This window comes from Hemiscyllium ocellatum, chromosome X (genome assembly GCF_020745735.1).
Source record: "Hemiscyllium ocellatum isolate sHemOce1 chromosome X, sHemOce1.pat.X.cur, whole genome shotgun sequence".
In the NCBI taxonomy this organism is placed as follows: domain Eukaryota; kingdom Metazoa; phylum Chordata; class Chondrichthyes; order Orectolobiformes; family Hemiscylliidae; genus Hemiscyllium; species Hemiscyllium ocellatum.
The window spans coordinates 4,813,963-4,840,656 of NC_083453.1; the positions used below are offsets into that span (position 1 = coordinate 4,813,963).

The window sequence follows — 26,694 nt, forward strand, 5'->3', positions numbered from 1 at the left end:
CGAGCCACATCAGGAGTCTGGAGAAACTCCTGTAAAACTTTATGGACCTCTGTTCAATTCATTTCTCGCGAGGCACAGCAAAAAATATCCAAGTGATAACATATTATTGAAGTGTGATTTTTTTTTTTTCTTTCTCTGCTCTCATATTCTGCATTTGCTTTGTTGGAAGCGTGGCAAGTAAGCTATCCCCAGTCCTCCGCCAAAGTCAACCTTTGACCATCCAGCCTTCAGAGAGCCTGCCAATGGTATTTCCCCTATCTCAGTGAAGGTCAGATTAACGTCGTCCTGAGAGTCAGCCTGGCTTCGATTGGGCAACTCAAATCAAGGAGCATACAGGAGATCAGCACCCACTACCACTTTGCGATACCCACAATCCAGTAACCTATCGCAGAGAATGGCTTCTGTGTTGAGAAATCCAGTTGGCTAAATAAAGACGAGACCCCCCCTTTAAAATATACAGCAGCCAAGTTGAATTGCTACTGGACTCGGAGTTCAGAAACGCCCAGGCTAATACTCAGAACACAGTCGTAATGGTAACCATGGCAACTATAACTGACAGTTATAAAAACCCTTCTGGTTTGGGAATTCTGCCGTCCTTACCTGGTCTGGACTGACAAATGATTCCAGATCTACAGCCAATGTGACTGACTCTTAACCACCCATTGAGTCCCAGGCTAATGGTCTCAAGTCATGGGTTCAAATCCGTTTGGGTCAATTTTAATTCAACTATTAATGTGGGGGAAAAAACATTGGTCTCACTAATGGTGACCATGACACCATTGTTGATTGTTGTGAAAACCATATCTGGTTCACTCATGTCCTTTAGGGAAAAAAATAAGACCATAAGACATAGGAGAAATTAGGCCATTCAGCCCATCAAGTCTGCTCCGCCATTCAATCATGGCTGATATGTTTCTCATCCCCATTCTCCCGCTTTCTCCCTGTGACCCTTAATCCCCTTGATACTCAAGAACCTATCTGTCTGTGTCTTAAATCTACTCAATGACCCGGCCTCCACAGCTTTCTGTGGCTGTGAATTCCATAGATTCCCCACTCTCTGGCTGAAGAAGTTACTCCTTATCTCCATTCTGAAAGGCCTTCCCTTTACTCTAAGGCTGTGCCCTTGGGTGCTAGTCTCTCCTCCCAATGGGAACATCTCCCCCACATCCACTCTGTCCAGGCCATTCCGCATTCTGTATGTTTCAGTTAGATACCCCCACCCCCCCCATCCTTCTAAACTCCATCGAGTATAAACCCAGCATCCTCAATGTTAAGCTTTTCATTCCTGGGACCATTCTTATGAACTTCCTCTGAACACACTCTAGGGCCAGTCCATCCTTTCTGAGATATGGGGCCCACACCTGCGCACAATACTCCAAATGTGGTCTGACCAGAGCCTTATAGAGCTTCAGAAGTACATCGCTGCTTTTATATTCAAGACTCTCAAAATAAATGCCATAATCTGTTGCCCTTACCTAGTTTGGGCCTACATGTGACTCCAGACTCACAGGTTGATGTGGAAATGGCTCACAAGCCATTCAGATCAAAGGATGGGCAATAAATGTTGGCCTTGCCAGTGCTAGAGAAAGGGGAGAAACTTTCTTCCTCGACTGTGCATATATTTAAGCCAGGAGCTTTCATCATGAATCATTGCATTCACACTCCTGGTCTCAGGGTTCACTTTTGTTCAGGCTTTTCCCTTCCTCTTCCAGATCTGCATGTTTGTCCTGCAGCTCGGATTCCTTTCCACCTACTTGTCTGACCCAATCGTGAAGGCATTTACCAGTGGCACTGCATTCCACGTCACCATCTCCCAGCTCAACACCATGCTTGGACTACAGCTTCCGCGCTTTGCTGGACCTTTCACCATCTTTAAGGTTGGAATTTGTGTTTAAAGGACTGGTGTGTTGGGCACTTATCCTCATTCGCTTGGCCAACCTTGTGGTGTGACAATGCTATGGCTTTAAGGGATTATTTTGTCCTGTTTAATTTTAAAAGAGAGGCTTTCAGTCAGAGGTACCGAGCTGACGATTTGGAAAGCCAGTAAAGTCAACAACTTATGAGGCTTGGGATTTTTTTTAAAGTTCAACCAATAGAAGCAGAGTGGCTGGGTGTGGCCAGCTCTCTCAGACCAGGATTTCTGGTTTTCTTTTATGCTCAGCAGAAGCTGATGGAGTTTTGTCAAAGTAGAAGCTAGCTTTTCCCTCTCTTGCTTACAGTTAGAAGCCGGGGGTTCTCTCTGCTGTTGGGTTACCTGTGAGGCAATCTATTGTTCTGAATTTGCCCTTTTTGCCAATGGGTGTGTTTGTGAGATACTACTATATCGGAACAGTTAATTATTAATAGTTACTGTATCTATTATTCGGTTAAGTTTTCCAATACAGTTAAGTTATTCAAAGTTCTTCTTTCTTTGGTTGTATTGTACCTATAGTGTTTAAATAAATTGAGTTTATGGAAGATGAAGAGGAAGAATCCTCACAGGCCATTTGGTCCAATAAGTCCACAGCAACCCTCTGAAGTGCATTCCACCCAGACCCACCCCCTACCCTATAACCCGACATTTTCCCATGGCTAACCCACCTAACCTCCACATCCCTGAACACTATGGGTAATTTAGCATGGCTAATTCATTTAAATTACACATCTTTGGACTGTGGGCGGAAAGCAGAACACCCGGTGGAAACCCACACAGAGAACGTGCAAACTCTACACAGACAGCCACCTAAGGGTGGAATCGAACCCAGGTACCCGGTGCTGTGAGGCAGCAGTGCTAACCAGTGAGCCGTCCGCTAATGTTGAGTATTTTGACCAATCGAATTGCAACTAGAACACAGTACTTCACATCTACCTTTAAAATAAGAGAAAGGTTAGGGTCTAGGTTACCTTCTTAAATATTTTGAGGGGGGCCTGGTCTGTTCCATAACAGTGTTCTTACTTGAAAGAGTTATCAGACATCATTGAGATAAGCTCCCCTGTGCAGGATAGAAAGGACTGTTTTAAGAAACAGCTAACCAGTCTTCAGTCCCAGTCTGTGTAAGAACATTTCAGTACCATCTAGAAAGTGCCTAAAATGGATAATCTCACACTTGCTTACATTGAACTTCATCGGTGATCACATGGTGTTGGAGATTGGCATGACAATGAAAATCCAGCCCATTTTTATCATTCATTCATGGGATGAAGGCATTGCTGGCTAGGCCAGGATTTATTCCCATCCCTAATTGCCCAGAGGGCAGCTAAGAGTCGACCACATTGCTGTGGGTCTGGAGTCACACGTGGGCCAGACCAGGTAAGGATGGTAAGGGCCAGAAAAGGTAAGGACAATATGGGATTTTCCTCTAATTGACAACAGATTCGTAGTCACCATTACACTCTTAATTCCAGATTTTATTCCGCGGCCCCCTCCCCCATCTGCCATGAACTGGGTTTCCCAGAACATTACCTGGGTCTCTGGATTTCTCAACGTCTATGCTATTAAATCCTTTAATCATTTTAAAGACCTTCCTTAGGTCAGTCTCCCTCCACCTCCAGCACCACCAACATATATTTTCAGAAGAGAAACCCTGCCCTCCCTGATTGCTACACCTTCCCAGGTTTGTAAATTCACACTTTCTCTCATTCCTTCCTCTCTGTCCTGTGGAGGCTGGAATTGTGCACAATATCCTGAGTGTTGTTTAACTAAAGTCTCATGAAAGACAGCATAATGTCGCATCTTTTGAATTCTATTGCTGTAAAGTTCAACCCCAGTGCTTTGTGTGCATTTTCACAGCTTGGCTAATGCACCTTTTTTTTAATGATCTATGAATCTGTACATACATAGTGCATGATTCCCTATGCATCCAGTTATTTGTATGTATTATTAGGCTGCTGAATACCCAGGATCTAAAAGTCACAAGGTAAAGACATTGTAACTAAGGATTGTACCTGGATACTCTGTCCCTAAGATGGGCACCGTGTTGGTGACACTTTGCACTGTAACTAATCTGTAACCTTTACCTAGTTAACTTTGTCCCTAAGATGGCACTGAAACATTTCACTGAACTCATTTGAGTACATGTGACAATAAAGCTAATTCATTCATTCATTCATTGTGATCTACTTCGTCAATTGCATCAACATGTACAAAGTGGTGCAGTGGTAATGCCTCTATCTCTGGGCTAGAAGGTCTGGCTTCAAGCTCCACCAGCCCCAGAGGTACGTTAGCATGCAACCAAACATGTAGATTAAGAATAATTATTAAGACATGTATGAAGAAGAGATAGACTTGGGATTTAAGGCTGTTTGAAATAAAACTCTGATCAGCAAGTGTATGCTTTGTCAAAAAGTGCTGCATTTTGTTGTGCACAACACCAGCAAGTGTGACGTGAGCAGGCAACAGATTGGGCTAAATTTGAACTCTGCTTGTGAGCAACAACCCTTTAAGAGCTTTTGCTCAGACAAGTTCTCTCCCCACCCCATTCTCTTCATGCCTGTTGCCCACATGAACAGAACCTGCTATCATGAGGAGGCACTAATTTGGCAATGCCAGCCTACTTCACACATGGGCACTGCCCCAATTTTGGAGGGCTAGTAAAGTCAGGTTCTAAGTGGTATGTACAAAGTTAAAAATCACTCAACCGTTGTACATCCCAGTCCAACACTGGCACCTCCAAATCATTCTAGTGGTATGACTACTATCTTCTTCCTTGTCCAACCAACCTCATGAGGCTCACCTCATTTCATTGTCCTGCCAATTTAATGGTTTCTGTTTCCTCCTCTGAAAGGGCTGGTGGGCACCTTTCAGATGCTTGGCACTGATATTACACTCCAGTGCCCCAGAACAGATTAGGACACCTAATGGCACCTAGAAATTCATTCACATCACTTGGCTATGCCAAGCCTAACAGGAGCAAAGCAAAAAATACCAATCCATGCCAGGTCTCAGTACCACTAACAGAGCAATAGAAGGTGGATCACACTGGCAGTTGTCCACTGTGAGTTCCTGATTTCACCCACACAGTACTGGGATGTGTGTGGTCACATGGAAGCCAGGCACATCCCCACAATGACAAGAACACTGAATCTTCTGTTTAAACATTAAGACATTTTTAAAACCCCAATTTTACTCACTGGAAGGAAGCTGGGATAATGACTTGATTGGATTCCATCGAATTCTGTAGCTGGAGATAAAGGAGAGAATGGCACAGCAAGCCAGACAATACTGGCTTGAAGCCTGAGGAGTGTCGTTGCCTGGGACCAGTTCCATTTGTGTAGTCAAAGAAATCTGCATAGTGTGAGGCAATGAAAAGATAGCGGATTCTGCCTTTCAAAACAAAATTGGACAAGCGAAAAGAATGACCAAAATAAATTTCCTTTCTCCTCAGACACTGGCATCAGTACTTGGAGCACTCTCTGCGACCAATATTGTCGAGCTGATTATTTCCCTGATATGCCTCTGTGTGCTCATTCCGACAAAAGAGCTCAGCAGCCGTTTCAGGGAGAGATTCCGTGCTCCCATTCCCATCGAGGTGGTCATGGTGAGTGAGCAATGGCAGCTGCTGTGAATGTCATTGCTTCAGGACTTATCCCAAGTGGTGTGGACAAATGGATGGATGGATCATTGGATAGACGGACGGATGGATGGACATATGGGCAGATGTACGGACCGGTGGATGGACAGACGGGTGGATAGATGGATGGATTGAGGGATGGACGGAAGGATGGATGGACAGATGGATAGAGGGATGGACTGATGGCTGAATGGATAGATAGACAGATGGTTTGACGGACAATGGATGTGAAGCCATGCACAGTTCCACCTGCATGAGGCTCCACAGCTTTCAATCTCAGCCTTGATGAAGGGCTCCTGCCCGAAACGTCGATTCTCCTGCTCCTCAGATGCTGCCTGACCTGCTGTGCTTTTCCAACACCAAACCCTTTGACTTTGATCTCCAGCAATGCAGTCATCACTTTCTCTTAGCTTCAGGCTGGCAAAGTTCAGCATAATGTCTCAAGATTGTCCATCCCATCTGGAGGAGAGTAGTGTCATGATTAGAATGTATGCTCATTAGAAATTGTACAGGAGGAGGCCATTTAGCCCCTTCAGCATTGAATTCAATTATTTCCATTTCACTTTCAATCAAAATTAGAAGGGAGAACAAAAAAACAGAGTATTATTTAAATGGAGAGAAACTACAGAAAGCTGCAGCACAAAGGGATCTTGGGGGAGACTTGTGCCTGAAACACAGAAAGCTAGCACACAGGGGCAGCAGGGAATCAGGAAGGGTCAGGGAATGTTGGCCCTTATTCCAAGGGGATTGGAGTATAAGAGTAGGGAAGTCTCACTGTGTACAAGGTGCTGGGGAGACCACATCTGGAGCAGCTCTGGTCCCTTATTGAAGGAAAGATGTCATTTCATTGGAGACAGTTCAGAGAAGGTTCACTCGGATGATCCCTGCTGTGGAGAAAAGGTGAAACAGGCTGGGAATCTACTCACTGGAGTTGAGAAGGATGAGAGGTGATCTCAGTAGAAGATGTTGGATTCCTCAGGGGCTTGACAGGGTAAATGCTGAGAGGAGGTTTCCCCTCTAGGACCAGGGGAGATAGTCTCAGAATAATGGGGCACCAATTCAAGACTGAGATGAGGAGGCATTTCTTCTCTGAGAGGGTTTGGGCCTCCTTGGGGGCACAGTCCTTGTGTATAGTTAAGGCTGAGATAGGGAGAGTCTTGATCAGATGGGGAATCCCAGGTTCTGGGGAAAAGGGCAGGAAAGTGAACGTGAGGAATGTCAGATCAGCCGTGACCCTGTTGAATGGTGGAACAGGCTCGAGGGGCCAAACGGCCTACTCCTCTTCCTGTTTCTTATGGCCTAATGGCTGATCTGTGTTTTAAATCCTGATGTCCATTGTCACTGTCCTTCATTCTGAGTCCCTTTCAGACAGCCTGAAGTCTGGCCTGAAGCCCAGTCCTTCCAACCAGCCCTCCCATTTGAGCAGCCTGAACCCTTTCCCCACAAAAGCGAACAGTGATCCACTGAGGAGCTGAACGCTCAGCGGTGGGATCCAGGCTTTTGTCCTTCTCAGACAACGAGGTTGATGAATTCCTGTCATTGTGATCTGGCACTTAAACTGCACGGATTCAGATGGGATCAGTTCAGAGCAGGTAATGAGCCTTTTTGAGTACTTCATGTACATAAAGGCACTGCAAAGTGTTGGAAACAATTAAAAGGAAACCCTAAATCACCATTCACAAGTGTTTCATCGTATTTTTTAAGCATGTCATGTGACGGTCCATTTGTACTCAACGAGCTCCTGCTAACAATGAGGTCACAATTGGAGAATCTGTTGCGTTTGAGCGTTAAATATTGGCCAGGACGCTGAACAGTCCACCTCACTTTGAAATTGCACTGTGCGGTTATTTTTATGTCTACCTGAGGAAGAGACACAGCCTCAATTAAATGTCGGTAGCTCCAACAGCACAGCACTCCCCCAGCGCTGCAGTGGGTGGAGTGGGCTGGAGGTTTGTAGTCATGACTCTGTCTCAGCTTTGTGGGGGCTACCCACTAAACATGGCAACCGAGCAGGTACAAACGGAGTGACGTTTTACCAGCTTCAGATCCATTTCTTCTTGTGATGGGGAAATACCTGAAACGAATTAGCACATTTAGCATGCTTGCCTTCATTGCTCAGTCCTTTGAGTATAGGAGTTGGGATGCCATGTTGAGGTTGTACAGGACATTGGTGAGGCCTCTTCTGGAGAACTGTGTCCAGTTACAGGAAGGATATTATTAAACTGGAGAGGGTTAAGAGAAGAGATTTACCAGAATGTTGCTGGGAATGGAGGGGTTAAGTTATAAAGAGAGGCTGAATAGACTGGGACATTTTTCACTGGAACGCTGGAGGTTGAGTTTTATAAAATAATGAGGGGCACAGATAAGGTGAATGGCAGTGTCTTTTCCCGAGGGGAGGGGGGGGGGAATGGGATTTGAAGACCAGGGGATAGGTTTTTAAGGTGAGAGAAGAAAGATTTTAAAAAGACATGAGGAGCGATTGTTTTACACAGAGAAGTGGTTCATGTGTGGGATGAATTTTGTGAGGAAGCAGTTACAACATTTAAAAGACATTTGGATAAGTACAGGAACAGGAAAGGTTTGGAGGGATATGGGCTGGGAGCAGGCAGGTGGGACTAGGTTAGCTTGGGATTATGGTCGGCATGGACTGGTTGGACCGAAGGATCTGTCTCCGCGCTGTATGAATGAGGTTATTGTATCTAACCTTGTACTTTGCTTTGTTAACAGATTATAGTGGCTACTGCAGTCACCTTTGCTACATCGCTCGATGAGTGCTTCAACGTCCAAGTCGTGGGTCATATCCCTGCAGGGTGAGCTTTTCTTTCTCTGACAGATTAAACGCTCAGTGCGGAATGGTGTGTGACAATTACACTAGTGTCTTGAGTGAAAATTGTGACTATTTTTGTTAGGCTCATAAAAAGTTCCAGTTCGTCAGCGATGTGTAACCAAAGTTTCCTGGTCATCAAGCTGAGTCACATTCCCAGCTTGCAAATATGACCTGCCTGGGTAAATCTTTATGCTCAGTTCTTTTCTATAATTTAGGCGGCAGTCCCAGCTCTAAGTCAGGGAGTTTGTTCTGCAGTCCATGACTTGCCCCTTTGGTTTGTAATTCTCACCCAGGGCAGGATATCTAACTGTGGACTGATGGGGCCTGTTGGGCGAGTCAAGGGAACACATCCGCAGAGCTCCTCAATCTCTCACCACTTCAAGATTGAGATGGTCTAAAACCTTCAGCAGTGGAAGAGCTCTGAGTTTAGTTGGAGTTGTAAGACTCAAGGCCTCGGGCCTAGAGCTATCTGCACTGCCTAGTTGAGAGTGCAGCTTGCCTCCATCTCAAAGCAAAACCGATGGTAGGAAGGGGCACAACCAAGGGAGAGGTATTGAGTTTTCTTGGTCTGGAATGTTGCTGAATGTGTGAGACTGACCTGAGTCTAGGCCACCTGAGGGCCTATCACAGGAGCCCCAGATGGTTTTGGGCCTGTTTTGGGGGGATTGGGAGAGTGGAACAAGGTGTTGTTGATGTGCGGCATTGCAACATTTTTCCAGGGAAAGGGCAGTGACAGAGTAAACTCTCAACATTATAACTTGCAGCCTTCTTCAGGCAATTGAGAAACACCCTCAGTGGTATGACCACTGTTATTTCAAGTAGACAACCTTTTCCTGGTCCCATGATCTTTGGTGAAGTCAGAGCCAGGTGTTAGCAGTGAACAGATCTGAGCAGCCCTGAGGTCAGAATCAGTAATCCATATCTATTTGCTCCTCCACAGTGTTTTTTGAGACCGAAAGCTATATGTTCTTGGGCAGCACCTTAATATCATACTCCCTAGAATTTTTTCGTAAAGGATCATGTTGACGCACATAGAATGGGTGCATCTGGGAGTAGAAGCTTCTGGAATGATTGTCGCCCGCAGCAAACGGACTCTGATAGTTAGAAAAGTGTAGGGCAGGGTCTGAAATGGCCAGCGTGCAGCAGTAGGTGCTGCCCCGCTAAGTTGATCAAAATGCCAACATGAGAAGGCCATTTATTGGAGGGTTGGAGGTCACTGCTGTAGATCTCCGACTAGGAGACCAATGTTCTAATGCTCCAGCTTTCTCCATGGTGAAGGGAGAATGCAAGAAAATCATTCTCCGAGTAAACATCCATTTCGACATTGCCCAAATGTGAAACATCTTACCTGGATCAATCGCTGAAAGAATTCACGTGGGCCATGCATATACAACTTCACATTGAAATGATATTCTGTATGCAGAGAAGGGGATGATATGGTTAGTCATCTTTATACCTTTGTTGGTGAGCTTGGCACTGTGGTGGCAGAGGGTCTGTTTAGTTTGATATGTATTTAATGAATTATAGCATCCCTACATGTGGAAGCAGGGCACTTGGCCCATCAAGTCCATACCAACCCTCCGAAGAGCATTCCACTCAGACCCACTCCATCCCTGTAACCCTGCATTTCCCATGGCTAACCCACATATCTCTGGACAACTTACCATGGCCAATCCAACTAACCTGCACATCTTTGGATTGTGGGAGGAAACCGCAGCACCCAGAGGAAACTCACACAGGTACAGGGAGAATGTGCAAACTTCACACAGACAGTTGCCCGAGGGTAGAATCAAACCTGGGTTTCTGGTGCTGTGAGGCAGCAGTACTAACCTCTGAGCCACCATGCTGCCCTAGTTTTGACAACTTTGACATTGAAGAGCTGGGGAAGGGTGTTTTAATATAGTAACAGGTCACTACATTAAAACATATCATACTGCTGCCTAGTCACAGGAGTCCAGTGACACTGCAAACCAATCAATTCATACAGTCAGGCAATCAGAGTGTGGAATATATATGTGAGGGAATGGTTACTGGAGACTGCATTGAGGAAACCTGTGTTGTTGCTTTGAAAATGAAGTCATAGTGAGTTTAATTTGCAGTTTAAGTGTGTCAGGGAGAGATACCAGCTGAAAGAAAGCATCTTGTGAATGCACAAAAATTTGCTGTAACGAAACAGCTTGCCATTGTACCAGCTTGAGTCCGTGCTAAGAACCTCCACTGGCCCCTTGATTTGACTGAGCAGATGGCAGTGACCCTTTGCTGAGGTTTGAGTGTTTGTAAGGATATTGCTGGGGATAAAACAGGTAATCTGAATTTGAGTGCTCTCCTGATGTCTGTAGTGAAGTCTTTTCAACGTTTTGTCTATGGTTCATGTTTTGTTCCTTGCCTTATAAGTACACTGGCAGCCTCTCATGACTGCATTCAGTAACTGACTTCCACGATTAAAAAGAAATAAAGTTATGAGCTATTGAGCCATATTTCAGTCAAGGATCTAACTTGCCAAGTACTGTATTAGCTTCGATTTGGAGATGCCGGTGTTGGACTGGGGTGTACAATGTTAAAAATCACACAACACCAGGTTATAGTCCATCAGGTTTGATTGGAATCACACTAGCTTTCGGAGCGACGCTCCTTCTATCTCCTGATGAAGGAGCGTCGCTCCGAAAGCTAGTGCTTCCAATTAAACCTGTTGGATATAACCTGGTGTTGTGTGATTTTTAACTTTGTATTAGCTTCAGCTGGGATCATAACAAACGGATACATTGAAGGGAAAGCGACCTGGGAGAATCAGACAAGGAATGATTTTGGAGCCAAGTGCATGGCAGGCTAAACAGAAATTGCTGGAAAAGCTCAGCAGATCTGGCATCAGTAGAGAGAAATTAGAGTCAATATTTTGGGTCCAGTCACCCTTCCTCAGAACTGTGTTAACTGAAACGTGAACTCTGATTTCTCTCCGAAGATGCTGAGCTTTCCCAGCAATTTCTGTTTTGATGTCTGATTCCCAGCACCTGCAGGTCTTTCACTGTTCATTTCAGGATAGTTTGGGATAAAGTTGAATCCTCAGTTTATGAAGTGATGGTCATCCATCTGCGGGCAGAAGATGTCAGAAATTCGGGGCACTTTCTTGGCATCTTGCAGTTCAGTCTCTACCAACAAGTACACAACGCCAACTTGCACATGCTAACGGCACAGGTCCCATTGAGGGTGAAGTTGGTTTTGGGCAGCAGCGTGAAATGGGGGATGATAAACTGGCATCTCATTTGACACCACACCTGACTTCATCATGCACTGGGCCCATAGCAGATGGCTGATACACCACCTCAGAGGAAAGGGAAGACCCTTTAGAACAGAGATAAGGGGAAACTTCTTCAGCCAGAGAGTGGGGAAGCTGTGGAATTCATTGCCACAGAAGGCCGTGGGGCCAGGTCATTGAGTATATTTAAGACAGAGGTAGATAAGTCCTTGATCGCCAACCAGGTCAAAGGTTATAGGAGAAAGCAGGAAAACGGGGTTGAAAAACCTATCAGCCATAATCAAATGGTGGAGCAGATTCAATAGGCTGAATGGCCTAATTTCTGCTCCTATGGTCTTATGTCCAATGGACAACTTGTTGCCAAAGGCAATCCTATGCACCTCATTGTATTTTGAATGAAAAAGATGAGTTGGAAGTGATGGCTAGGAAATCTGAGGAGGGAGTATGAAAGGAATCTCTTTGGAACCATGGGAAGTTCCATTCAGCTTCTAACAGTCAGCATTAAAGGGGACCGAAACACATGTTAAGCCTTTTTATTTGTCTATTAGTTGCCTTTTACCCCAACCTATTTCAAAAGACAATGAAATAATAACATCTTCTCTTCATTTTCTTCCTAGATTCCCAAAGCCCCAGTTGCCAGCATTGGGGAGCATCCCGAGTATAATCGGAGATACCATTGCAATTACCTTTGTCGGCTACGCTGTGTCTGTATCACTGGCTATGCTCTATGCAGACAAGCACAGATACAAGATTGACCCCAATCAGGTCTGTAGCGTCAAACTACAAATGAGCCTGATTCAGTCCTCACCTGGTGGTCTCTTGTCCGCTCGGTGCTGGATCCACTGCTGTTTGTCATTTATATAACTGAATATGGGAGGCATGATGAGTAAGTTTGCGGATGACACCAAAATTGGTGGTGTAGTGGATAGTGAAGAAGGTTATCTCAGAGTACAAGGGGTTGTTGATCAACTGGGCCAGTGGACCAAACAATGGCAGATGCAGTTGAATTAAGATTAATGCGAGGTGTTGCATTTTGGTAAGACAAACCAGGGCAGGACTTGCACAATTAATGGTAGGGCCCTGGGGAGTGTTGCCAAACAGAGAGACGTGGGGCTGCAAGTACGTAGTTCCTTGAAGGTTGCGACACAGTTCCCATAGGGTGATGAAGAAGGCATTTGGCACGCCTGCCTTCATTACTCAGAGTATTGAGTACAGGAGTTGGGATGTCATGTTACGGCTGCACAGGACATTGCTGAGGCCACTTTTGGAGTACAGCATACAATTATAGAGTCATCGCGTGTACAGCAAGGAAACAGACCCTTCGGTCCAACTCACCTACCAGCTCTCCTAAATTAATCTAGTTCTGTTTGCCAGCATTTGGTCCATATCCCTCTAAACCCATCCTATTTATATTCTGGTTGCCTTGCTACAGGAAGGATATTATTAAATTGGAAAGGATCAAAAGGATTTGCAAGGATTGGAAGGTTTGAGCTAAAGGGAGTGGCTGAACAGGCTGGGGCTGTTTTCCCTGGAGTGTTGGAAGCTGAGGGGTGACCTGATAGAGATTTATAAAATCATGAGGGGCGCAGATAGGGTGAATAGCCAAGGTCTTTTTCCCAGGGTAGGGGAGTCCAGAACTAGAGGGCATAGGTTTAAGGTGAGAGGGGAAAGATTTATAAAGGGACCTAAGGGCCAACTTTTTCACACAGAGGGTGGTGCATGTATGGAATGAGCTGCCAGAGGAAGTGGTGGAGGCTGGTACAGTTACAACATTTAAAAGGCATCAGAATGGGTATATGAATAGGAAGTGATTACAAGGATATGGGCCAAATGCTGGCAAATGGGACGAGTTCAGTTTGGGAAACCTGGTCAGCATGGACGAGTTGGGCTGAAGGGTCTCTTTCCATGCTGCATGACTCTACGATTCAATGAAGTACATAGATAGGAAGGGTTTAGAAGGGAATAAGCCAAATGTTGGCAAGTGAGGCTAGTTTAGTTTGGAAAATTTATTGGCATGGACAGGTCTGTTTCTGTGCTGTATGACTCTATGATTCTCAGATGCTTAAAGAAGTTGTTAGGCTGAAACTATTTCCTCTAGTGGGGGCAGTCAGAACAAGGGGGTGAGGAAACCGTGAAAGGAGAACCAGGCTAGTCAGGGGAGAGAAAATCTGGAATGTTCTCCCTCCAAAATGTTGTTGATGCTGGGGGTCAGTTGAAAATTCAATGGCTAAGATTGACAGAGTATTCCTCTTGGATAAAGGGGTTTAAGGGTTATGGAATTGAACTGGGTAAATGAAGTTAAGATGCAGAATTACTGATCTAATTAGATTGTAGCATAGCCCTGAGTAGCTGAATGGCCTGTTCCTGTTCCTGAACCCTTCCATAGCCAAGAAAAAAATCAATCCCAGATATGTTAATTGACTCATTGTCCCCTTCCCTGTGCTCCCAAGAGGCTTTTTCAAGTTGTAGGCCTTATTGGAAAGGTCTCCATTAGTTGGCCTCATTGTCCTTGAATGAGTGGCTTGTTGAGCTATTTCTGAGGGAATTTAAGAGTCAACCACTTTGCTGTGCTAATGTAGACCAGACTGGGTAAAGATGGCAAATTTCCTTTCCAAAAGCAAGGCCATTAGTGAATCACATGGGTTCTTGGGGCATTTGTGGTCACCATGGCTGAAATTAGCTTTATATCCCCGATTTTTAAAATTGAGTTTAAATTCTACCAGCACAGCAAGGCTTGAACCTGTGACCCCAGAACATTATCCTGGGTTGCTAGATTATTAGCTCAGTGACGTAGCTAATAGGCCACTAGTAACATTTTGCACCTGCCCATGAATTAAGAGCAATAGCAATAATCCAATAAATTACAGATCTGGTGAGCCTTACCTCATTTAGGATTTACTCAGATTGTTAAAAATATGGATTTATTAGTGATAGGCAGCATGGCTTTCGAGAGAGGTCGTGTCTCACAAACCTGGTGGAATCTTTTGAGGAAGTGACGCAGATGATTGATGAGGGCAGGGTGGTGGATGGACTTTAGCAAAGCCTTTGACAAGTTCCCTCATGGCAGGCTGATACAGAAGATGACGTCACATAGGATCTGCAGTGAGCTAGTAAATTGGACACAACTGGCTTGGCCATAGAAGACACAGAGTAGCGGTAGAAGGGTGTCTGTCTGACTGAAGCTCTGTGACCGGTGGTGTTCTGCAGGGATCAGTGCTGGGACCCCTGGTGTTTGTAATATGTAATATTACATATGTATATACAGAGGAACCTTGATTATCCAGCATTCGACTATTTGAATATCAGATTATCCGGCAAGATCACAAGGTCCTAGTGCTTGGCTAAACTGTGTTATCCGGCATTTGATTATCCGAACATTCGATTATCTGAACAAAATACTCCCCACCCGTGTCATTCAGATAATCGAGGCTCCTCTGTATAAATAAATTGGAAGATATAGGTGGCCTGATTAGTAAACTTGCGGATGACACAAAGGTTGGGGAGCTCTGGACAGTGAGGAGGATTACCAGGAAATACAGCAGGGTAGAGATAGGCTGGAGACTTGGATGGAGAAATGCCAGATGGAGGTTAATCCCAATAAATGTGGCGTGATGCATTGTGGAAGGTCTAATGCAGGAGGGAAGTATACAGTAAATAGCAGAACCTTTAGTAGCATCAACATACAGAGGGCTCTCAGCGTATAGGTCAACTGTCCCCTCAAAGTGGCAACAAAAGTGGGTAAAGTGGTCAAGAAGGGGTAAGGCATGCTAGCCTTCATCAGTCAGGGCGCAGAGTATAAAAATTGGCTAGTCATATTGCAGCTGTGTGGAACATTAGTTAGGCTACATTTGGAATATTGTGTCCAGTCCTGGTTGTCACACTCCCAGAAGGATGTGGAGGCTTTGGAGAGAATAGAGAAACGGTTTGCCAGGATGTTGCCTGGATTGAAGTGTACTAGCTATGAGGGGCAAGGTGACACAGTGGTTAGCACTGCTGTCTCACAGCGCCTGAGACCCGGGTTCAATTCCCAACTCAGGCGACTGACTGTGTGGAGTTTGCACGTTCTCCCCATGTCTGTGTGGGTTTCCTCCCACAGTCCAAAGATGTGTGGGTCAGGTGAATTGGCCATGCTAAATTGCCCGTAGTGTTAGGTAAGAGGTAAATGTAGGGGTATGGGTGGGTTGCACTTTGGCGGGTCGGTGTGGACTTGTTGGGCCGAGGGGCCTGTTTCCACACTGTAAGTAATCTAATCTAAAACTTTCAGGAGAGAGTGGACAGATTTGGTTTGTTTTCACTTTAACGTTGCAGGATGACCTGATAGCAGTTTACAAAACCATGAAAGGAATGGATAGACTGGGATATTTGGAGTCTTTTTCCCGGGGTAGTAATGTCAAGTAAGAGGGGACATAGGTTTAAGGTAAAAGGGGCTAAGTTGAAAGGAGATGTGAGAGGCAGGTTGTTTTTACACAGAGGGTGGTCAGGGCCTGGAATATGCTGCCAGAGGAGGTGCTGGAGACAGATACAGCAGCAACTTTTAATAGACAGGTACATGAATAGGCAGAGAATTGTGGGATACGCACCGTGTGGAGGCAAAAAGTGTTTAGTTTAGAACGGTGTCATGTGTCAGCACTGGCTTGATGGGCCGAAGCGCCTGTTCCTGAACTGTACCGTTCTATGTATCTTTGATTTCCTCAGGGCTTCTCCTGCTCTGTCAGTGGCAGTTTGGCACAAATCCACAGGCTTTCCTGGCTGAGCCCCTGCTTGAATGTATGGGAATAGAGTATCCGGAAACCCGGGAGAAATACCCTCACCTTTTCTTCACCGATCTTGAATCCTGTAGGCTTTTGAGTTCAAATTATGTTCCCTTCCCAGCCCACGCTGCTCTAAACTAGTTTCCTCCCTGTTTTGTAGGAACTCTTGGCTCACGGAATTTCGAATACCATTTCCTCCCTATTCACCTGTTTTCCAAGTTCAGCTTCATTGGCTACGAGCAGTATCCTAGAGAATACGGGGAGCTCTACGCAGGTAGGAGGATCATCCACACAGGAGTCCCACAGAGTTGCTACTTGCAGATAGTTTGCCTAGATGGAAGGGCTATAACCTTGGAAAAGGGATTTATTAGAATGGCACCAGGGATTTTGTTTCTTAATTCATTCAGGGGACAAGGGCATCTCTGACTCGGCCCAGCATTTATTGCCTATCCCTAAATGCCCAGAGGGCAGTTGAGAGTCAACCACATTGTTGTGAGTCTGGAGTCACCTGGAGGCCAGACCAGGTCAGGATGGCGGTTTCCTTCGCAAAAGGACATTAGTCAAGCAGATGGGTTTATCCAACAATGGATTCATGGTCATCTTTAGATTCTTAATTCCAGCAGGACTATTTTTTATTGAATTCAAATTCCAACATGGTGGGATTTGAACTCAGGTCCCCAGAACATGATCTGGGTCCCTGGATTAATGGTCCATCGATAATACCACAAGGCCATCTCCTCCCCTGAAAATGTCAATGAAGTATTTTGAACCTGTCGATGTTGTAATGTTGGAAACCCAGCAAGCTCCCACAAACAACAATGTGATAAATAGCCCGCAAGGCTGTTGCCTTGACGTCGCTCAGGGATGGATATTGGCCGGGGTGCTTAGAGAGTTCTTCTGCTCCAAGTCAGACAGAGCCCTGGGATTTCACCAGAGAGGGCAGACAGGGACTTGGTTAAGAGCTCCTTTGAAAGCCTGGACCTCCGGCAGTGAGGCACCCCCTCATTGGCTGTGGCAATCTAGATTTTGTGCTCAAACAGCTCTTTGGTGTGACTTGAAGCAATTAACTCAGGGGTGAGAGTGACGCCATTGAGCCAGTAAGTTACCGCGAAGTTATCATGACTTGTACTCAATCCAATTCTACCATTCTGATTTTGCAGCTTGCTGGATTTTTCACCTGTCTTGTTGTCTTGGTGGTGCTACTTTTGATTGGGCCACTGTTTTACTCTCTACCCAAGGTGAGCCATAGAAATCACGCTAACCTTTGATGGAGATGATGTTGTAATGATAACGTCATTATGCTACTAGCTGATGGATGAGTCCTTTGTAGCGTCACAGAGTCATACAGCATGGAAACGGACCCTTCGGTCCAACCAGTCCATGCCGACTGTAATCCCAAACTAAACGAGTCCCACTTGCCTGCGCTTGGCTCATATCCCTCCAAACCTTTCCTATTCCTGATTTGGAGATGCCGGTGTTGGACTGGGGTGTACAAAGTTAAAAATCACACAACACCAAGTTATAGTCCAACAGGTTTAATTGGAAGCACACTAGCTTTCGGAGCGACGCTCCTTCATCAGGTGATAGTGGAGGGCTCGATCGTAACACAGAATTTATAGCAACAATTTGCAGTGTGATGTAACTGAAATTCTACATTGAAAAATTGATTGTCTGTTAAGCCGTTCATCTGTTAGAATACAGTGATAGTTTCACTTCTTTCATGTGTAAATCACAAAACCCTTCTTTTTAAAGTTGCATTCTCGGGTTAGCTGTTAACAATGGTGATAGCTAGACAATATGTTGAAGGTGTTAGCCCCCTGTGTTCTCTGTCTATGACCTGATATTTAGATCGATTCTAATCTAAAAAGCGAGACAACAGAGTTTTACATAAATTCCTGCAGTTTTTGAGCTCAGAGTTCTCCATGAATATATGCAGTTTTTGAGCAGAGTGCAATGTAACTCTGCAAGTACAAATTCACCCCACACAATATATGTGTGTGTGTGTGTGTGTGTGTGTGTGTGTGTGTGTGTGTGTGTGTGTATAGTGGGTGCAGAGTGTCTTAAGTCTGTGAGGGGGTGCATGTGTGAGTGTGGGAGTGTGTGTGTCTATAAGGGTGTGTGTGGGTGTCTGTGTGCGCGTCTGTATGTCCCTGTGTCCGTGTGTATGTGAGAGTGTGTGTGTGTAGGAATATCTGTGTGTGTGTAGTGCAATGGTGATCACCTGTAATGTGACATGAATCCAAGGTCCCAGTTGAGGCCCTCCTTATGGGTACCAAACTTACTATCAGCCTCTGCCCAGCCTCTTTCCTCTGCTGCCTGTCCCAAAGTCCACCTTGGAGGATGGTCATCCGAAGGTCCGAGGCGGAATGACCTGGACCACTGAAGTGTTCCCCAACTGGGAGGGAACCCTCCTGTCTGTTGATTGTTGTGCGGTGCCCATTCATCCGTTGTCGTAGCCTTTGTTCGATTTCTCCAATGTACCATGATACATTGGGGAAACTGAGCAAAGGCTATGACAACGGATGAATGGGCACCGCACAACAATCAACAGACAGGAGGGGTCCCTCCCAGTTGCTTCTCATGTCTTTTTTCAGTCTTTCTCCTCTCAACTTAAAAATATATTCCCAAGTTTTGAAATCTCTCACCCTAGGGAAAAGACACCTGCCATTCACCTTATCCAGGTGATTTTATAAGCCTCTATAAGGTCACCCCTCAACCTCCTACGCTCCAGTGAAAAAAGTCCCAGCCTCTCCAGCCTCTCCTAATAACTCAAACCCTCCATACCCAGCAACATCCTTCCGAACCCTCTCCAGCTGAATAATATCCTTCCTGTAACAGGGCGACCAGAACTGGACACAGTTCTCCAGAAGAGACCTCACCAATGTTCTGTACAACCTCAACATGGCGTCCCAACTCCTACACTCAAAGGACTGAGCAATGAAGGCAAGCATGCTAAATGCCTTCTTAACCCCCCTGTCTTTTTCAAAGAATTATTTACCTGAACTCCTAGGTCTCTGTGTCCTACAACACTACCCAGGGCCCTACCATAAAGTGTGTAAGGCCTGCCCTTGTTTGTTTTACCAAAATGGAAGACCTTGCATTTATCCAAATTAAACTTTGGAAATGTGGGCTCAAATGCCAGTAGAGTTTAAAATCTTACATGGGAAGTAGACATTGCTGGCAAGTCTGACATTTCTGCCAATCCCTAATTGCCCTTGAATTGAATGGCTCACTGAGCCATTTCAGGGAACAGTTAAGAGTCAACCACATTGGCTGTGGGTCTGGAGTCACTTGTCGGCCCAGACTGGGTAAGGATGGAAGATATCCTTCACTAGATGATACTAGTGGGCCATAAACCATTATAAATGTAAAGTTATTGTAAGATCTGGACTAGGAAGCTAGTCTCACTAATCGTAACCATGACAACTATCACTGATTGTTGTCAAAACCCATTTTGGTTCACTCATGTCCTTTGGGCCTACTCCTGCTCTGAACTTATCTGTTTCTGCAAATGGTAAGTATCATTTGCTTCTGACAGAGAGAGTAAGCAATATTGTGGGGAGTTAATAAGAATAAAATGCCCTGTTTTTCAGGCAGTTCTGGCCTGTATTAATGTCACCAGCCTGCGCCAGATGTTCCTCCAGTTCCAGGATCTACCAGAACTGTGGAGAGTGAGCAAAATGGACTTTGTAAGTTGTTGAACCTGAGTTCTCTTTTATAATGTTGCTCCTGGCCCAAGAACCGCCTCGCAAACAATCACCCATGATTGATCATTAGCCATCCCATTTGAGGTGTACAGGTCTACAGTTCCCTGACAGAGGCCACACAAGTGGATAAGATAATCAAGAAGGCACATGGCATGCTTGTATATATCTATTGGGGCATAGAGTATAAGCATTGGCAAATCATGATGCAGCTGTATAGAACTTCAGTTTGGAACAGTTCTGGTCGCCACACTCCGAGAAGGACATGGAGGCTTTGGAGAGGGTACAGAACTGGTTTACCGGAATGTTGCCTGATTTGGAGGGTATTGGCTATGAAGATAAAAACTTGGTTTGAATATCAAAGGATGAGGGGTGACCTCACAGAAGTTCCCAAAATCATGTGAGGCATGGATAACCTTTTTCCCAGGGTGGAAATGTCAATTACTCAGGGACGTAGATTTAAGGTAAAAGGGGAAAGATGTGAAAGGCCAGTGTTTTTACACAGAGGCTGGTAAGTGTCTGGAATTCGCTGCCAGAGGAGGTGATGGAGACAACTATAATAGCAATGTTTAAGAGGCCGCTTGACAGATATATGAACAGGCAGGGAATAGAGGGATATGGACCATGTAGAGGAAGAGAAAGGTGTCACGTGTTAGCACAGGGGGCCTGTTCCTGTGCTGTGCTGCTCTTTATTCTTTGAGCCTGATGGCACAGTGGTAGTATCCCTATCTTAGGCCCGAGTTCAAAATCCCACCTGCTGCGAATATGCATCATAATATTTCTGAGCACGTTGATTAAAATAACGAGATTCGGGCCTGTAAACTTTCTTTGCTGTACTGTCCTGTGCCCACACAAAGTCTTCATCACGGTCCCTGTATGCACTCTGACAACCATTTGCCTTGTACTTTTGCAGACAGTCTGGGTGGTCACATGGCTGGCTGTAATCACACTGAACGCGGACCTCGGCCTAGCTGTGGGCGTGGCGTTTTCCATGATGACCGTGATTTACCGCACTCAAAGGTACCGCGCCTGTTATTGAGGCAGAATTAGTGCCCACGACTTCACTCCCGAACCAAAGCTCTTGACAAATCTGTTGTTTAATGGAAGGGTACGTTAGCTGAATGTGCCATGGCCATACCCAAAAAAGGGCATTGCATGAAGAATCAGTATGATGGCATGACCTCTGCCCTATTGTAGACCAAAAATCTGTTGCATATTTCATATCTCTCAGAGCTATACAGAGCCAATACAGGTTTTTGAAGTGGGCAAGAGGTTTGTGTATCAGAGATTTTAAATATCTGTGCAATTGTAAAATGACTGCACTTTTGCTGAGTTGACAGTGTGGTGCTGAAAAAGCACAGCATGTCAGGCAGTATCCAAGGTAGCAGGAGAATCAGGCATAAGTCCTTCATCAGGAATTAGCAGGAGAAGCAATGTTTCAGGCATAAGCCCTTCATAGGATTAGCCTGGGATTCTGCCTGAGCTGCTGTGTTTTTCCAGCACAACACTCTCACCTCTGATCTTCAGCATCTGCAGTCCTCACTTACTCCTGCATTTGCGCTGATCCCAGCTCAGCTTCCAAAAACTTCTGTAGCCATACTTTAGTTTGCTCAGAATCCACACCCAGGCTGAACCAATCAAAGATAGATCAGTTCCCAGACTCGCATTGTCAAAAGACAGAATGATCAAACAATTGAATACTTCAAAAAACAATGAACTCAGGCTAGAAACCGGCAATGTGTTTGTGTTGTTTTATTATCTGCTAGGAGGCTTGTGAGAGGCAGGGATTTGTTTGTGGAGACCATCAGGAGTAAGGGATTTGTGTCTGGAGACCAACAGGAGTCAGAGATTTGTTTGTGGAGACCAACAGGTTTAGATGAGATTAGATTACTTACAGTGTGGAAACAGGCCCTTTGGCCCAACAAGTCCACACTGACCCTCCGAAGAGCAACCCACCCAGACCCATTCCCCTACATTTACCCCTTCACCTAACACTACGGGTAATTCAGCATGGCCAATTCACCTAACCTGCACATTTTTGGACTGTGGGAGGAAACCCACGCAGACACGGGGAGAACGTGCAAACTCCACACAGTCACCTGAGGCAGGAATTGAACCCGGGTCTCTGGCGCTGTGAGGCAGCATTGCTAACCACTGTGCCACCCAATTGTTTGTGGAGGCCAGCAGAAGTTGGGGATTTGTTTGTGGGGACCAGCAGGAGACAGGAATTTATATCTGGAGACCAGCAGGAATCGGGGATTTGTTTGTGGGGACCAACATGAGTTGGGGATTTTTTTGTGGAGACCAGCAGAAACCAGGTGTTTTTACCTGGAGACCAGCAGAAGTCAGGGTCCTGTGTCTGGAGCCCTAATGAATAATAAGCATGCTTCAGTTGTGTATAACTGCATTTCTGTGCCGCAATTAGGGATGGGTATCTTAAAAAATCTTTGAGGCAACCGCATTCCCAGGAAGTGTTAATTGGTTTCATCTGGTGTCCAGTTGTAATTCAAAAGAGCATTATCCCCCTCTACTGTCCACATTTTCAAATAACAGTTGCCAGTCATGGGCAAATGGCACTTTGTTTCGCCCTCCGTGGGGTGCAGGGGAGTTATCATCTCATGTCGACTTGGGCCCTGGAGGCATTGAGCACTTCCAATGTGTTTTCCAATTTGGACTTGAAGTGAAAAAGAGACGGGACTTTGTGTTGTGATTTTTGAAAGCAGTATGTTGAAAATTAAGATCAGCCAAATAGTACAGAGCACTCCTTATTTTGCATTGTGTGGTTAAAAAAAAAGACTGTCTTTTAATCAAATCTTTGTTTTGGTTGAGAAACAATGTTTATGACGAGATTTAATAGTTGGCCATTTCATGTCATTTTTGTCAATACAACAGGGGAACATTTAGCAGCATTTATTCACTGCCACTTATTTTCTGTCTGATTTCACACATTGGAAATGATATTTTGAGTGTTACTCACAAGATCTATGGATCTCCAAAATGTTCTCAGTGGAATTATCGGGATATGCACCACAGACAAGATTATTGGATCCATTACGGTTTATCTCAGGAACACAGAAAAGGAGGAGGCCATTCAGCCTGTTGAGCTCACTCCACCATTTAGTACGATCATGGCTGATCAGACACCTCAGCATCTTTTACTCATGTTATCGTTAACCTCACCATTGTCTGAGTAAAACAACTTGCCTCATCACGGCCTGGAAGGGCATCCCCCTTATTTTTAAGTTGTGCCCCTGGTCCCAGCTTGGCCAACTCGGACGAACAGTTTACCTCCATCTACTTTATCAATTTTAATGGGACCAGCTGTCATTTTCTAACACACCCGAGAATATAAGCTCAGTTTTGCCCAATATCCCAGCATGGGATGGTCCCACCATCCTGGGAACGAGTCAATTGAAACTCAATTGTTACTTCCCTGAGATATGGAGACCAGAACTGCACTCAGTACTCCAGCTGCAGTCTAACCAAGCTCCTGTACAATTAAAGCAAGATTTCACTGCTCCTGTACTCAACCCCTCTGACAATAAAGACTGACATTACATTCACCATCCCAATAGCTTGCTGCACCTGAATGTTAATCTTCAGTGACTTATTAGCAAGGACACCTAGGTCCCTTTATACATTTACACTTTCCAGAATCTTACCATTTAAGGAATACTTCTGTATACTTTTTCCCACATCATATTCCATCTGCCATGTTCTCATCCATTCACCGAGTCTGTCCAAATCCTCCTGAAAACAGTTTACATCTTCCTTGGAACACACAGTCCTGCTCATCTGCAGATTTGGAAATATTGCAAGTGGTCGCCACACCCATACCATTGATCTATATCGTGAACAACTAGGGCCCAAGTACTGACCCTTGCAGTGCCCCACTGTCACAGACTGTCAATGTGAGAATGGCCCACACTCTGTCTGTCTGTTAACCAATCATTAATCCATGGATATTACCTCCTATCCTGAGCAATTTAATATTCTTAAACAAGTTGTCCAGGATATTGGTGAGGCCACTTTTAGAATAATATGTCCCATTCTGGTCTCCCTGCTAAAGGAAGGATGTTGTGAAACTTGACAGGGTTGATACAGATTTACAAGGATGTTGCCAGGATTGGAGGGTTTGAGCTACAGGGGGAGGCTGAACAGGCTGGGGCTGTTTTCCCTGGAGCGTCGGAGGCTGAGGGGTGACCTTATACAAGTTTACAAAATCATGAGGGGCATGGATAGGGTAAATAGACAAGGTTTTTTTCCCCAGGGGTAGGGGAGTCCAGAACTAGAGGGGCATAGGTTTAGGGTGAGAGGGGAAAGATATAAAAGGGACCTAAGGGGCAACTTTTTTCACCCAGAGGGTGGTGCTTATATGGAATGAGCTGCCAGCGATGGAGGCTGGTACAATTACAATGTTTAAAATGCATCTGGATGGGTTTAGAGGGAAATGAGCCAAGTGCTGTCAAATGGGACTAGACTAGGTTGGGATATCTGCTCAACATGGACAAGTTAGACTGAAGGGTCAGTTTCTATGCTGTTCAATTCTCTGCCTCTAACCTGCTGTGGGGAACCTTATCACAAAACATCTGAAAATCTGAATATAGTGCATTCATCGCCTCTCCTTCGTCAATTTTCTTTGTAACATTGTCAAAAAATTCCAACAGGTGTGCCAAGCACGATTTTGCATTCCCGAATGCACACTGACCCTGCTTCATCGGTTTATTATTTCCAAGTTCAGATCCTTTGTGATAAATTCTAAATATGAGACACTTGGAACAAATATAAAGCCAACCACATTTTCCTGCACCTTTTCTGTGCCATGGCTTTGACTATTCACCCAGCTTTCTCTCTCTGACGTAAATGTTCCCTTAAACAATGCACACCAATAATTTTGAATGTTTTGGAACTTCCCTCTTCTGTGATTTAGCAATTGAAAAAAAACTGAGCGAGAAAACAATTCTGATGTGACCAAAGACACATTGTTGAAATAAAGATACTTTTTTTTCCCCAAAGCATTCCCTGCCGGTCTGCTATAATGGGAAGGTAGGAACAGGGAAAAGTTATCCGGGTCTCCTTGGTCATTGCAAAAGACTACAGCTGACCTGGAGCGTCGCTCTCTGGCCTGGCCTCAGTCTGCAACCCGAAGCGAATCGATTGAATCCCCCTCTTGACCCATTCAGAGCAGCATTTTTGCAGGAGAAAGGTCCAGATGCTCAATGCCCTTTGTTGTCACCCCTGAACTGCCTCATTGTAAGGTTAGGACCCCATTGTTCGAGACTCCTCAACCAGATGAAATGGTCTCCTGAGAGAGACCTGATCAAGAGGTTTCTTTTCTCATCCACAGAGCAGTGGTGATTTGGAATTCACTGCCTGAAACGGATGATTGAGACATACATCCTCATCACGTTTAAATAAAAACACTTGGAGACGGAGGATTATAGGGACCAAGGCCATGGAGCACAGAACAGTACAGTACAGCACAGGAACAGGCCCTTCGGCCCACCATGTCTGTGCTGACCATGATGCCATTCTAAGCTAATCCCATCTGCCTGCACACGGTCCATATCCCACAATTCTCTGCCTGTTCATGTGTCTGTGTAAATGCCTGTTCAATGTTGCTATTGTATCGGGTTTTACCACCTCCCCCCGGCAGCGTGATGCAGACACCTACCACCCACTGAGTAAAAAACGTTCCTCCTTTACACTCTCCCCCTCTGACCATAAACCTACTCCCCCTAGGTTTGACATTCCCACCCTGGGAAAGAGACTCCGACTACCCACCCTATCCATGACCCTGATAATTGTATATCCTTCGATCAGACCGCCCTTCAGTCTCCGACGCTCTAGTGAAAACAATCCAGGTTTATCCAATCTCTCCTGATAGCTGATACCCTCCAATCCAGGTAACATCCTGGTAAACCCCTTCCGCATCCTCTCCAAAACTTCCACATCCTTCCTATAGTGTGGGGACCAGAACTGCACACAACATTCCAAATGTGGCCTCACTAATGTTTTATACAGCTGTAACCTGACCTGCCACCTTGTATACTCAGTGCCCTGCCTGATGATGGTAAACATGCTGTATTGCCCTCTTTACCACCTTACCCACGTGTGCTGCCCCTTCCAGGGAGGTATGGGCTTGTACCCCAAGATCCCTCCGGATATCAATGCTCCTAAGAGTCCTGCCCTTTACTCTATACGTTCCCCTTGGATTTGACCTCCCAAAATGCATCACCTCACCCTTGTCAGGATTAAACCACACCTGCCTTTTCTCCATTTCTTACAGCTGATCCTTTGATATCCTTCCTCATGACCCACAATTCCACCAGTTTTCATATTGTCTGCAAACTTATCTCTGACATTTTCATCAAAAAACGTTTTGAAATATTATTACCAACAGAGGACTGATCTTTGTGGAGCACCACTGGTCACAGACACCTACCCACCAAGGCAGAAAAACACCCCTCCACTCTACCCTCTGTTGCCTATGGCCAAAACAATTTTATATCCAACTTGCTAGCTCACCAAGCATTCCATGTGACTGAATCTTCTTAACCAGTTGACTATGAGACCCTCCAACAGTGCAGCACTCCCTAAGCGCTGACCC

General features: G+C 45.2%; 1 protein-coding gene across 1 annotated transcript in view; it reads left to right on the forward strand.

Moving 5' to 3' along the window:
• Positions 1-26,694, forward strand: part of slc26a10 (solute carrier family 26 member 10) — a 92,986-nt gene that overhangs the window by 9,136 nt on the left and 57,156 nt on the right. The window contains exons 4-11 of the mRNA XM_060820964.1: positions 1,713-1,877; positions 5,364-5,516; positions 8,277-8,359; positions 12,247-12,394; positions 16,541-16,654; positions 17,541-17,618; positions 19,974-20,069; positions 20,998-21,104. Of these exons, the coding sequence (XP_060676947.1) occupies positions 1,713-1,877; positions 5,364-5,516; positions 8,277-8,359; positions 12,247-12,394; positions 16,541-16,654; positions 17,541-17,618; positions 19,974-20,069; positions 20,998-21,104 (944 nt within the window). The remainder of the gene's footprint in view (positions 1-1,712; positions 1,878-5,363; positions 5,517-8,276; positions 8,360-12,246; positions 12,395-16,540; positions 16,655-17,540; positions 17,619-19,973; positions 20,070-20,997; positions 21,105-26,694) is intronic.